General features: G+C 39.2%; 1 protein-coding gene across 1 annotated transcript in view; it reads left to right on the top strand.

The window, feature by feature from the left end:
* LOC129220818 (DNA-dependent protein kinase catalytic subunit-like) overlaps window positions 1-13,398 on the top strand; it is a gene marked incomplete at its 5' end in the record, with an annotated part of 269,314 nt that extends 255,916 nt beyond the window's left edge. The window contains 3 exons of the mRNA XM_054855249.1: window positions 4,628-4,709; window positions 11,578-11,704; window positions 13,200-13,398. Of these exons, the coding sequence (XP_054711224.1) occupies window positions 4,628-4,709; window positions 11,578-11,704; window positions 13,200-13,277 (287 nt within the window). The remainder of the gene's footprint in view (window positions 1-4,627; window positions 4,710-11,577; window positions 11,705-13,199) is intronic.
* Window positions 13,399-14,864: the final 1,466 nt, after the last annotated feature.

The raw sequence follows: 14,864 nt of genomic DNA, 5'->3' as shown, positions 1-14,864 counted from the left end.
GTTCTGAGAAGATTCAGAGATTTTGACAATAATCAGCTTTGCACCTGGCACTAGCCAGAATTCACATTCTGGTCGGTGAGAGTTTGGTCCAAACAGTCCTCATATTGATAAAAACTGTTATGTTGGAATTAGCAATTTATGTTAAAATCAAAGGGCCATGTTAGGGTCACCTACATGCCTTTAACTAATATTGTACGGATTTGGGGAAAACTTGATAAATACAAATACAAATACAAAAGTGACGACTAGCAACAGGCTCTGACCCCAGCTAGGCTGATCCTAGTCAATTTACAATCCCCAGTGGAAACCAATGGCCCTCTTAAAACTATCTACTCCCTTGCTCATTACCACCTCTTCCGGTAAGCTGTTCCAAGGTTCTACTACCCTGCTAAAATGATAATTTTTCCTAATATTCATGTTAGCCTGATATTTAAATAGCTTAAAACAATGACCCCTTGTCCTGTTTTCAGTGCTAAACTTTAGCCCTGTAACATCTTTCATTTTAGTAAATTTAAACATCTGATTCATGTCCCCTTGGTCTCTTCTTTGCTCAAGACTGTAGACATTTTTAGCATCCTACGTCTGGAGTCTAAATGAGAAAGTCCATTCATTAGCCTTGTAGCCCGCCTTTGAACCCTTTCCAATACATTAATATTTCTTAAGATAAGGAGACCAAAACTGAACAGTATACTCCAAATGAGGTCTTACCAAACTAATAAGGAAAAAAATTTAAAGAAAGAATTATGTAAGTCATAGTATTTTTTTAAGTAAATTTTCTTTATCATTGCAAGACTCTATAAACAACCAGTACCTACTGTACAGCAAAGTAGCCTAAAACATTGAAAAATATTGCAAAAATACCTTAGCTTTCAAGTTGTAAATTTTTATTCTCCACCAAGAAGCATACAGTTGCACCTCAAAAATCCACTCTAAACATCCTCTAAAGTGTCATTGACGTTGATTGGAAATTTTCGATTTCAAATAATTTTAAAAAGCCGAAATTCCTTGAGAATATAAAGTAAATACTTGAAGAGTGCTTGAATTTTATTTCCTGTCAAGTGCATGAGCCATGAAAAAAAAAAGAAACAAACAAACTAAACTAAAAAGTTGAACTCTTCAGTGGTGAAAACATTTTAATATTAAATAAACAGCACAATTGCCAAAGCACCAATTCCCAGAAATAAATAAATAATAATAAAATAAGAATCGAACTATATATTGTTTTTGCAACAACTAATTCTCATTTCATGTACGAATTATATGTACTAAATACAAATACAAATAAAAAAGTGACAACCAGTAACAGGCTCTGGGCCCAGCAAGAAGCAAAATATAGGCATTCTCAAGCAAACAAAATTAAAGCAAAAGATACTTGCAGCAAGTGGTGAAAAAAATATTTTTTCTCATCAGCCATAAAGCTGCTTGCATCACAGTTTCAATGACCCATAAATCAAGTCTCATGTGAAATTGATTTCTCTATTCTCATATAAATAATAGCTGATGATCGAGTAACCTGCATGTTTCAACAATGAAACTCGTACCACAGCATGATAATTTGATAATATGTTTTGGTAATGTTTAATATGCTGGGAAAGGCTTTATTGTGACAAGGCTGAACTCAATCCTGTAACTTAACTGTTTTACTGGTAAGACTGCCATTTTAGGGGAATGAAGAAATGAAAAAACGGTCAACAACAAACGCTACCTACTGGAGTTTAGGGTTAATCCACTGGATTTAGGGTTAAAATTTCAACTATCGAAATGTCACCAAACAGGCAATTGCTTTGTTCAAATGTAGAAGAGTAGAAGCAATTTTCACCCTTCATACTTAGAGGGATGACTTTCTAGTCACTAAATAAATAAGTAATTATCATGTTATTGATTCTTCTAAGCCTTTTTTCCTTTTATTTACTTTTTTTTTAACTCAGAAATATGGATCACTTGATTCACTCAGTGGATCCCAATCTTGCAGTGCTATGCATTGCATAAATATTTACTAACTTAATATTATATTGTTATGCACTTAAATTTTATAGTATTTTCAACTTAGAGAATTAGAACGTATTAAGGTGCAAAGCAAAGCCAGGAGAATATATTTTAATGTTTTCATTCTGGCAGTTTTCTCTCTACTTTTCATTTTTATTTATTTGTTTTATTTTATTTCTTTATTTTTATTTTTGAGCAATCACGATTGCTTATTGTTCTCACTTGACCGTTTTTGAGGTCCGTGCCTTTTTCAGCTTGGACCAGAAGCCTCTGCAGCACCACCGCCAACCATCCTCTGCAGGCGGCGCGGCCCGGCTGCTCCGGTCCTGAGCTATCCGCTTCTCCTGGTCGGAAGCGTCCATGTCCTACACACACACGCTCACACACATACATACACACACACACACGCCTACGTGCATACACACAGGTCTACGCACACACACAAGCCTACACACTTACACGCACAACTATGCACACTTAACCGCCCAGGAAGAGAGGCAGGCTTGGGGGGGGGGGGGACAGGAGCTGTTCCTAGAAACAATAACTCCAATGAGTAGGGTCCTGTCTCAGTTCGTGATTGTGAAAAACATAATTTGAATTCAAAATTTCAGAATTCAAATTAATTTTTATTTTATTTATTTATTTATTTATTTATTTTGAGCACTCACCATTGCTTATTGCTTTTATTTCACCGTCCTTGATGTTGTGGTTCCTTTTTCAGCTTGGACACCAGCACCACCGGCCTCTGCAGGCGCGGCTCCGAGCACTGCCTCCTGGAATCCGTTTCTCCTGGTCGATGGCGTGCATGTCCTACACACATGTGCGCTCATACACACACATACACATAAGCCTTTACACACAAACACACACGCCTATGTGCATACACACAGATCTACGCACACACACAAGCCTACACATGCACGCACACGCGGCTACACACACACGCCTGCACACACACACGTAACCACCCAGGAGGAGAGGTAGGCTTGGGAGGACAGGAGCTGTTTCTAGAAACAATAGCCCTCAATGAGTAGGGCACTGTCGCAACTCGTGATTGCGAAAAACATAATTTGAATTCAAAATTTCAGAATTCAAGTTGATTTTTTTGAGCAATCACGATTGCTTATTGCTTTCATTTGACTGTTTTGATGTGCTATCATTTTATTTTCCCACCAGCACTCTCTGCAGCATCACCGTCGACCGGCTCCTCACGATGCTGCTCCTATAGCGAAAGCCGTCTCCAGGTTGCATCCATGTCCTACACACATGCGCATACATACACACACATACATACACACAAACACATGCACACACTCAAACACATTCATACACACATGCATACATACAGACACCTACACATACACACTCAACTACCCACACACTCATATGCCTACACACACACATACCCCACCACACACAAACACTCATACACACAACTACCCACACACTCATACCTGCACGCAGACATAAACACACATGCCTACACACACAGACACATACCCCCCTACACACAAACACACATACCCCACACACACATAAACACACACGCCTACATGCACACACTTACACATGTGATTGTGAAAAACATAATTTGAATTCAAGAGGTCAAAATTCAAATTAATTAATTTTTTTGAGCATTCACGATTGCTTATTGCTTTCATTTGACTGTTTTGAATTCCTATCATTTTATTTTCCCGCCAGCACTCTCTGCAGCATCACCGTCGACGGGCTCCTCACGATGTTGCTCCTATAGCGAAAGCCGTCTCCAGGTTGCATCCATGTCCTACACACACGCGCATACATACACAACTACACACACATGCACACGCACAAAAACACACACACAAACACTACACCAACTACCCACACATTCATGCCTGCACACAGACACAAACACATATGTCTACACACACACACACACCCACATTCATATACACAATTACCCACACACTTATGCCAGCACACAGACACAAACACACATGCCTACACACACATACACATATCCCATGCCCCCAATATATATACCCCCCCCCCCACACACACAAACACACACGCCTACATACACACACTCGTGATTGGGAAAAACATAATTTGAATTCCTAAGGTGTCAAAATTCAAATTAATTTTTCTTTTTTTCTATTTTTTTTTTTTTTTTTTTTGAGTAATCACGATTGCTTATTGTTCTCATTTGACCGTCCTTGATGTTGTGGTTCCTTTTTCAGCTGGGACCAGGGGCCTCTGCAGCACCACGGCCCACCGGTGCGACTCCGCTGGTCCTGAGCACTGTCCCCCAGAATCCACTTCTGCTAGACGGTGGCGTCCATGTCCTACACATGCATGCTCATATACACTCCCCTACGTGCGCACGCCTTTACACACATACACACGCCTGCGTGCACACATGTAAGCCACACAACTATACACACGTAACCACCCAGGAGGAGGGACATGCTTGAGGGGGGGAGCCGTTTCTAGAAACAATAACTCTAATCAGTAGGGTCTTGTCGCAACTCGTGATTGCGAAAAACATAATTTGAATTCAAAGTTTCGGAATTCAAATTAGAGTTGATTGGGGAAAATAGAGGGTTACAGGTCTTATTATTTTTTTATTTATTTATTTATTTATTTATTTTTTGAACAGGTGAAGATGATTGGTTTCCCAAACAGAGAGTGAATATTGCTCGCAAGAAACTTGAAGGTGTCAACCCATGTCACATCACAAGGTTATTTAACTTTTTCTCCACATTTTAATTTCAACAAAATAGAGGTATTGTGGGTTAAAATTAACTTATTTAAGTGTGGTGAACCAGCTGTACTCAGCCTTATTTCCTCTGTAGCCACATGCATATGGGCTGCAATATGAAACCTTATGTGCCTTATAAACAGTTGGTTTTTTAATAATGTTGCTAAATTCATGTAACAGAGGATTCTTTCCAGCTGGACTCAACCAGTCTAAAAGTGTTCACAGAAAGTGTTTCATTGATTTCCCACCTCCCTCACATTTTTTTAAAAAATTCCCCAAAATAAAAAATTACTTCTCCTTACTTAAATATTATAAAAATTGGAATAGTCCATGAACGAATCAAGGTTGCACAAAATGTCTCGGAAAAAGCGCCAGCCTTTGTACTGTTTTTGTTGAAAAAAAATGAAACGGCTTACTTGTTAATTGCTCTCATGAAAAGTGACAATCAACAGTTGACAAATTATTGTAAATAAGGTCCAAAAAAAAAGAAGGGGGAAAAAACAAAGAAGTTAAAAATAAATTCAAAACAACACGGTGCACATTTTCAATTTATATACTTGCAGCCAAAAAATGAATTGGCTTCTATCATGGACTAATTTTTCTTCTGCGTTTCTGATATTGCTTTAATTGATCCAAGATTTACAAACTAATTACACAAAACAAATAGAATTTTTTCAAAAAAATAAATAAATAACCATAAACTCCCTAAAGAAAAAAAAATCTGGGAAAAACTTCCTGGACAGACTTTGGTATTGTAACGGATTCGGTGCGACTTCCACTTTCTTGAAATGAAGACACAGTTCTTGATAAAAACACAGGAAATTTATTTACACTATGTACAGGAAAGATCGTCAACAACTGCTAAATTATTCATCAGCAATTAAGCAATTATCACACAACACCGTAAACTCAACGTTTACACACGTATTTACTTCCAAATACGAAAACAACACAGCGAAATGCCTCGCTATAAACAGAGCTAATACACACTCTCAGTTCGGAATCTGAATCGAAACTAACTGTTTATCCATCGCTAACGGCTTAAATACACCGAAAAGAATTTTCTCAAATATTCCACACGCTTCTCGAAATGCGTTGACCGTTATCAAATTTTATCAATGAACAAAAAGGGAATAGGGGTCGTATATTTTAGCCATATGAAAAAGGGGTTGTATATTCATTACGGGAAACTATTTACAGGTTATGTTACTACAATAATTACTATTTACAGGATTTGTAACATTGCCCCCTTCCTAAGGACTGCACGTCCCGGGCAGTACAATCCCCAGAAAGGGTGCCAAACTTCTATCACATGTTCACAAATATACACATTAATTAATAACTAACAGATACAGAAAATACAATAATAACAAGAAATATTACTAAACATTAAAAGCAAAAATTAATTATCTACAACTTTTATGTTATCAACCATGGTTGTTTACGTAATACTCATGAACTATGGCCATAGTATGGGGCTAACCGATCATAATGTACAACCCTAGGTTTTGCATTAGGTGATTTTTGGATCCTCACTACGACGTCATTTAGTCGGTTAAGGACTTTGTAGGGTCCATCCCAATGCGACTGCAATTTGGGTGACAGACCTTTCCGTCAGATGGGATTCCATAACCAAACCTTGTCGCCTTCGTTGAATTCATGTCCAGTAGACCTTGTGTCGTATCGGGTCTTCATCTTCTCCGCCGCGATGTTGATTCGCTCTCGTGCGAAGTTATGAACGTCTTCCAACCGGGCCTGGAGATCCTGGATGTACTCCTCAGGCGATGAAGGCGCATCCGGAGGACGACCGAAGACGAGATCACAAGGTAGCCGAAGCTCTCGTCCGAAGAGCATCTGAGATGGGGCATATCCGGTAGTCTCGTGGACAGCACTTCGGTAGGCCAGCAGGAACAAAGGTAGCTTCTTGTCCCAATCCTGTTGATTTCTGGATACCATAAGCGAGAGATTGTTCAGGATTGTGCGGTTAAATCTCTCCACCATGCCGTCCGATTGTGGGTGTAGTGGTGTTGTCCTAGTTTTCTCAATTCCGAAAATTTGACATAGGTCCTTAAACACAGCAGAGATGAAATTCCTCCCTTGATCGGAATGAATCTGCAAAGGTGTTCCATATCTCGAGATCCAATGTTGAACTAGAGTCTCTGCTACGGTGGTGGCCTCTTGATCTGGAATGGGATATGCTTCCGGCCATTTGGTGAAGTAGTCGATGGAAACAAGAATGTATTTGTTCCCATCAGCAGTTCTTGGTAGAGGACCCAGGATGTCGATCCCAATTCGTTCGAAAGGAGCTCCAACGTTGTACAGATGTAGCTTCCCTCTGCTTCTCTTCTTCGGTCCTTTACGAGCAGCACAGGCGTCACAAGAACGGCACCACTTCTCCACGTCATCCTTCGCCTTGCTCCAGAAGAAGCGCTCCCGAACTTTATTGAGGGTTTTCAAGACACCAAAATGTCCTCCAGTCGCACTACTATGTATTTCTTTCAGAACATCTGAAATCCTGGATCGGGGAAGTAGTAACTGCCACCTAGATGTCTTGCCGTCGTCAGATTCCCATTTCCGGTGTAGCACGCTGTTCCGTAAATGGAGTGAGTTCCATAAAGCCCAGTATCTTTTTGTTGCAGGACTGAAGATGGAAACGTCCTGCCAGCTAGGGCGTCGACTGTCACTTTCCATGAACTCCAAAATTGGTTTTATGTCGGGGTCTTCAAGTTGATCTTTTCGAACTTGGTCGTCACTCCATGGATCAGGTTCTGATGATGTTGGAGTCACTGTCACCTGATAGGCGGTAGGGCTAGTCGTTCCATACTGTTTCTCGATTCGGGAACAATAGTGGCAGTTCTCAGGACAGGGTCTCCTTGATAAAGCGTCAGCATTCCCGTGAGATAACCCTTTTCGGTGCTTGATCTCCATGTCATATTCCTGGAGCCGCTGTATCCACCTGGCTATCTGGCCTTCTGGATTCCTGAAGTTCAAAAGCCAAGTTAACGAGGCATGATCTGTCCGTAGCAGAAATTTTCGGCCGTAGAGGTAATGATGGAAGTGTTCTACAGCTTTCACTATGGCCAGTAACTCCTTTCTGGTGACGCAGTAATTTCGCTCCGACTTTGATAAGCATTTGCTCCAGTAAGCGATGACATGTTCATTTCCGTCAATTTCTTGGGATAAAACAGCTCCGATGCCCTCGTTGCTCGCATCAGTGTCCAGGATGAAGGATTTTTCAGGCTGAGGATAGGCGAGGATAGGCGTTGATGTTAAAGCCTCCTTCAGTCGTAGAAATGCATTTTCGCATTCTTTGGACCATTTAAACTTTTGCTTGCTCTCCGTCAGCTTATGCAAAGGTCGTGCAATGTTGGAAAAACCCTTCACAAACTTCCTATAGTACGTGCAGAGCCCCAGGAAACTTCGCAGCTGATGGATGTTTTTGGGACGACTCCAACTCTTGACCGCAGATACCTTCTCTGGATCGGTTTGCACACCCTCAGAAGAGATGATGTGACCAAGATAGTTCACTTCCCGGCGGAACAAATTACATTTGGACGGACTTAACTTCAGATTGGCTTCCTTAAGCTTTTGCAGCACCTTCCTAAGATTTGCCAGATGTTCTTCGAAACTGCGTCCCACGATGATGATATCGTCTAAGTAGACCAGACAGGATTCGTAGGAAAGTCCTCTTAACACTGTCTCCATAAGACGCTCGAACGTAGCTGGTGCATTGCAGAGGCCGAAGGGCATCACTTTAAACTGCCATAAGCCTTGTCCAGTTGTAAATGCTGTCTTCTCTCGGTCATCAGGGTGTATCTCAACCTGCCAGTAGCCGCTCTTCAAGTCCAGGGTCGAAAACCACTTGTGTCCGGAAAGAGTGTCCAAGGTGTCGTCTATCCGTGGAAGAGGGTAACTGTCTTTCTTGGTGATTTCATTCAGCCGTCGGTAATCGACACAAAATCTGGTGGAGCCATCTTTCTTTCGGACTAAGACGATGGGAGAAGCCCAGGGACTGGATGAAGGTTCGATTACATCATTCTCCTTCATCTCTTTCAGGAGGGTCTCAACCTCTTCCTTCTTAGCGAACGGTAGTCGTCTTGGATGCTGTTTAACAGGGGGGTGTTCTCCAGTGTAGATCCTATGCTGCGTTAAATTCGTACGGCCAACATCCTCCGATGTAGATGAAAACAGATGCTTGAAGTCGTCCACCAATTGTTCCGCAGCAGTTCTTTGATCTTTCGATAATGGCGCACTCCCAATTAACTTCGACGTCAAGGACTCAGAAGACACAGTCTCAGGGGAATTGATTCTTCTAATGATGCAGTTTACTGGAGTACAAGTTGCCAGCACTTCACCTTTTCGGATATTCCTTGGCCTTTCACTCACGTTGGCGACTCTCACCGGAATTACATCCTTAGAAAGGTCCACAAGCGTAGATGCTACCAGCACTCCTTTTAGGTTATTGCTTAGGTTAGGGTATTCAATGAGTCCAAATCGAAAACTATTGCTTTCTTCAAGGGAGCCAGGTATTAATGATTCTGACCTTGAGGGAATCGATAAATCTGTTTGAGCTATTATTTGATGAGCGGATTTTACATCACTCTCTGCAGGGAAAACGGCTATGTCTTCTCTCATCGAGTGCAGCTCATTAGTCTTGAAGTCGAGAGTGAAGTCATATTTCTTCAAAAAGTCCAATCCGAGAATGAAGGGGTCCGTGATATTAGCGACGAATGCCGTATGATGGTACGTGGCATTCCCAAACACTATTTCCAAGTCCACTTTACCGTCAATCTCGATTTTGTCACCTGTCACAGTCTGGAGACTTACGCGTGGCGATGTCCACAGCAGTTTCAATCCAAATTCACGAGCCACATCTGTCCTAACGATTGTCACATTGGCTCCAGTGTCGACAATCAGTTTGCAAGGATTCCCATTTACATGGGCGTAAATGAAAAGTCCATCACTGCCACTACTAGAAGAGGAAATCTGCAGAGCTCTGGTGGTGGTGATTTCCTTCCCTCGCGTAGCTTGGCGAGCCGGACAACTCCTTCGCAGGTGTCCTTCACTACCGCATTTCCAGCACTTCTGCTCTTGTTTCTTTTGGGCTGTTATGCTGCTCAAATGTCTTGTCAAGTCACCGAGTTGTCTCTCAAGTTCAGCGAGGTGGGACGACCTGGAATCAGACTCATCAGCTTCCTGAGTCCGAATTAGATGGCGATCCACACGGGTTGCTTCTTGGGCGGCCTCGTATCTCATCGCATACACAACGGCAGAATTCAGGTCTTTGACATCCGCCATCCGTAGAGCTTTCTGGATTTCCGGATCTCGAACCCCGTCGATGTAGTAGTTGAGTGCCAGGTTGTCTCGAACATCCGCAGGACAGTCACAAAAAGCAAGATGAGACAATCTCTCGACGTCCGCCGCTAGCTCTTGCAGGGTTTCCCCGGTTTTCCGGAAACGGGACTTCAACTGGAGTCGGCTGAAATCTTTCTGGCACTTCTCACCGAAGCGAAGCTCCAACGCAGATGTGAGGGCGGCGAAATCCAGGCGCTGGCTGTCCGGAAGGGTCTGAAGAATGTCCGCTGCGTCACCTCTCAGGGATGCTGCAAGATGGCAGGCCTTGGTAGCAGAGTCCCATCCGTTCGCTTCCGCCACTATCATGAATTGGGTTTTGTACACCTGCCACGAACTTTTCCCATCAAATGTGGCCAGTTTAATGGACGGTCGAGCAACAGATGTGGGAGCGCAAAACTGTACAGAGCTGCTTTCCGCGGTCGCCAATCTCCTTTCCATGTCTTTAATTTTCTCATCCACATGATTCTCAACTGTTGCGATACGGTTTTCTACTGTTTCAAATTTTTCATCAAAAGCATCAACTCGATGCTCTATCTCATTAAATTTATTTTCCATCACAGTCTTTACCGAAGTAAGGTCGTTTTTAATTTCCTCTTGGTTAGAAGCTAAATCCTTTTTCAGCACCATTAAATCACTTTTCCATTGTTCTTGATTAGCCGCCATATCATTTTTTAATTGTTCTTGATTAGCCGCCATATCATTTTTTAATTGTTCTTGATTAGCCGCCATATCATTTTTTAATTGTTCTTGATTAGCCGCCATATCACTCTTCACAGAGTTGATTGCATCAAGCAGTTGTTTTAATTGTTCATCCATTGCGCGAGTAATCACCATAAAATTAAAGTCCAAATTTAAAAAGTCTTTATGAAAAAATGTCCAAAGTCACACTTACTGCAAGAAAGTCCTGAAGTGGCCCCACGTTGGGCGCCAAATTGTAACGGATTCGGTGCGACTTCCACTTTCTTGAAATGAAAACACAGTTCTTGATAAAAACACAGGAAATTTATTTACACTATGTACAGGAAAGATCGTCAACAACTGCTAAATTATTCATCAGCAATTAAGCAATTATCACACAACACCGTAAACTCAACGTTTACACACGTATTTACTTCCAAATACGAAAACAACACAGCGAAATGCCTCGCTATCAACAGAGCTAATACACACTCTCAGTTCGGAATCTGAATCGAAACTAACTGTTTATCCATCGCTAACGGCTTAAATACACCGAAAAGAATTTTCTCAAATATTCCACACGCTTCTCGAAATGCGTTGACCGTTATCAAATTTTATCAATGAACAAAAAGGGAATAGGGGTCGTATATTTTAGCCATATGAAAAAGGGGTTGTATATTCATTACGGGAAACTATTTACAGGTTATGTTACTACAATAATTACTATTTACAGGATTTGTAACAGTATTTTAACTACAAAATGTAGCAATTTTTCAACTAAATAAATTTTTGTAAACATTTTCTTTGATTTTCAGAGAAGAGCTGAAGTTAGGCCACATGTCAAAGAAATACTTCAAGAAAATGGAATCTGTCTGCCTGGGGACCTCTGACTTCAACATTCGTGCAAAAACAAAACATACGGGTCTGACCGTTGAAGAACAGGTGCTTACCAATGAGTATTTCTTAATTTTTTTTAAAAAATTTACTAGAAATTTTAATGATCACACCAAAGACAGTGAAACCTATCTCAAACAATTATGGCTTGCTCCGTTGCGTTTCGATCCTTAGGAAAGTTGATTGTTTTAATGGAGTATTCTGGTGAACATAGTGCACTAAAAATATAAACTACCTGAGCATGCAACTCAAAAGTATTTGCAAATATAAAAAATATATACAGGGGGTAGATAAAATTTTTTTAGTAAGATATAAATACAAATGTGATGGCCAGCAACAGTCTCTGGGTTCAGCTAAGCTGGTCCTTTTCTGTTTATTAGTACTCAATGAAGATCAATAGCCTCTTAAAGCTGTCCACCCCTTGCTCATTACCCCCTGTTCGGTAAGCTGTTCCACCCTACTAAATTAGTTTTTTTTCCTAATTTTCGTGTTAGCCTGAGATTTGAATAGCTTAAAACAATGACCACTCGTCCTGCTTTCCGTGCACAAATTTAACCCATTAACGTCTTTTATTTTGATAAATTTATACAACTGTCATGTCCCCTCTGACTCTCCCTTTCTTTAGTTGTACATATTAATCCTTTTAAGTCTGGTATCACAGTCTAAATCTGAAAGTCCTCTTACTAGTCTAGTAGCCCTTCTTTGAACCCTTTCCAATATAGAAATATCTTTACTGGGATAAGAAGACCAAAAATGAACAGCATACTGCAAATAAGATCTTGTCTAACTCCTATATAAAGACAGAAGAACCTTAGATTTGTTTGAAATAGATCTATTAATAAACTTAAGCATTCTGTTGACTTTGTTTCTTGCAGTGCTGCACTGTTGACTAAACTTGAAATCCTAATTTCAATAAACAAAAATCTGATTAATATGGGTAATAAGAGAAAAATATTGGCAAATAAGCAGACTTATGATTTATTACAACAAAAACATTGATTTGTAATAAAACTACATAGGATTGTTACTCGCAAACTTTATCATTTTATTTTAGCTGCTGTAGTGTTGGATTAACACTTTGAAAACACACTGTGTTGTTTACTATTATTTATTGCATGACCTATGCAGGAATTATACATTTAATCAAAATGAAGAGTGCATATTTAGTGCATGTATAGTTCCATTCTTGCTATCATAATTTAGAATAATTATTTAAGTGAATATAAATTTTTTTTTTAACTCTCCAAATCTGATTCAGGTAATCAGGAGCCGCATAAACAAGGTTCTACTGCAGATTAAGTAAAGTGTTCTACATAATGTATAAGACTACCAAAACAGGACGACTGAACGTAAAATTACGGTCATCGAATTAATTATTTTTCAGAAGTTTAGTGTCACAAAAGATGATTGCATGTTAAATTGTGGTCATCAAGCGAAATGTTTTAATTTCAAAATATGAATAGCGACAGCTTATTTCAAACCCTGGTAAATGCTAAGTATTATTTTGTGTATAGTTTTTTCAATATATGTTGAATGTTTTTAGGTGGATTGCCTCCTTGACCAAGCGACCGATCCCCACCTCCTGTGTCTCACATATTTTGGCTGGAGCCCATGGATGTAAAGCTACGCTCTCTTGTTGCTATGTTTTAGTCCAGATTTTGCAACTGTGATAAACGTTTTTAATCATGTTGTTCATTTTATGGAAAGCGCGATGTTTGTAAAATTTATGTATTAAATTTTATTTTTTCTGAATCTTAACGCGGGCTTAGTACAGTCATTTCATTCTGTTTTGATTTGTTAGTTTCAACACATGTATATATATATACATATATATATTTATATATATATGTGTGTGTGTGTGTGTGTGTGTGTGTGTGTGTGTATGCACCAATATTCCTTTCAGTCACCAAGAAAAAAAAAACATGTTTCAGTTCACATTTTTACTAAATAAGTAAAATACTTTTGTATAAAGCCTAAAATTACAAAATTAGTAGATATTTCTGTACTCAATTAAAGATAGATATGTTTCACAAGCATTTTAAAGATTGTATTTTCTACTCAACTAAACAATAAAATGCATTTCTGTCATTTTTATTATTTTTTTACAATAAAAAGCAAAACTTTTAATTTCTACCTCTTTTAGTTTAAATACTTTGAACAGGTTTTCAGATTTTAAAATATAATTAATCTTTAATTTGTTTTGAACTCAAATGTGTTTTTTTTTAATGTACTTATATTTTTGCTCTTCAAATGACATTGTAATTAAAATTCCAATTTATTTAAGATTTTGTTGATGTTTAGGAATACATTCATAAAAGTTTTTGAGCAGTGAATGTGAATTAGGAAAGTGTGGATGAGTGAGTTGGGGATATTCCAATAAGCAAATTGGCCGACTACCAATTAATTCGCAAGAGATAAACAGCTGTTGAATAATTATAATGACAGTGATTTTAAATGCTGCAATTTCTACATCAACTTCATTTTTAACTAGTTTTAGCTTTTCAAAATTAGCTAACAGTTTATTACTGTTCGTGATGATTTTTTCTTTCCATTTTCCTGCTTTTTCTTTAAAATAATATTTCAAAATCTTATTAAAACTCTGTAAAACAATTTTCTCATTATTGGTGAGTTAAATAATTCTATTGTTTACCAGACATGGAAATTCAAATGTTTACTTAATAGACTGTTGTTTAGTTTAGTATCAGTATTGTAATTATTAGTAACCATTTAATGCAGGAATTCTATCTTTTCAAAAATAAGGAAATCTTAAAGCACAAAGCTGGCTGTGGAGGGAATTAGGACGAATACGAGGAAGGGGCAATGGGGACGATCGCCAGGAATTGTAAGTAGGGGGGACGAGAGGGGGTGGTTGCACCCCCAAATTTTTCACTAAGAATAATAAAAAATATGGTTACATTCAATTTAGATAACTTAGAAAATCATTTGCCTGCATTTTCAAACCAGAAAAAACTGATGGAGAATACCCAGCCCTACTAGCAAAATTTCTTGCATCAACCTTGACAGATCTGGATATTATACTGACGGTGTTAATATTGACATGTTTAATACTGCATAAAGGTTGCATAAAGAATTAAAAGCAATATTGCAATAACAACACTTATTCAATACTGCATTCATCTTAAAATACCAATGCTGATATTACCTTACAATATCAGCATTGCATACATGTTGATGCCTTCAAGATGGA

This window comes from Uloborus diversus, chromosome 4 (assembly GCF_026930045.1).
Source record: "Uloborus diversus isolate 005 chromosome 4, Udiv.v.3.1, whole genome shotgun sequence".
In the NCBI taxonomy this organism is placed as follows: Eukaryota; Metazoa; Arthropoda; class Arachnida; order Araneae; family Uloboridae; genus Uloborus; species Uloborus diversus.
The sequence above is the reverse complement of the archived record's forward strand: the minus strand, read 5'-3'. Positions and strand labels throughout refer to the sequence as shown.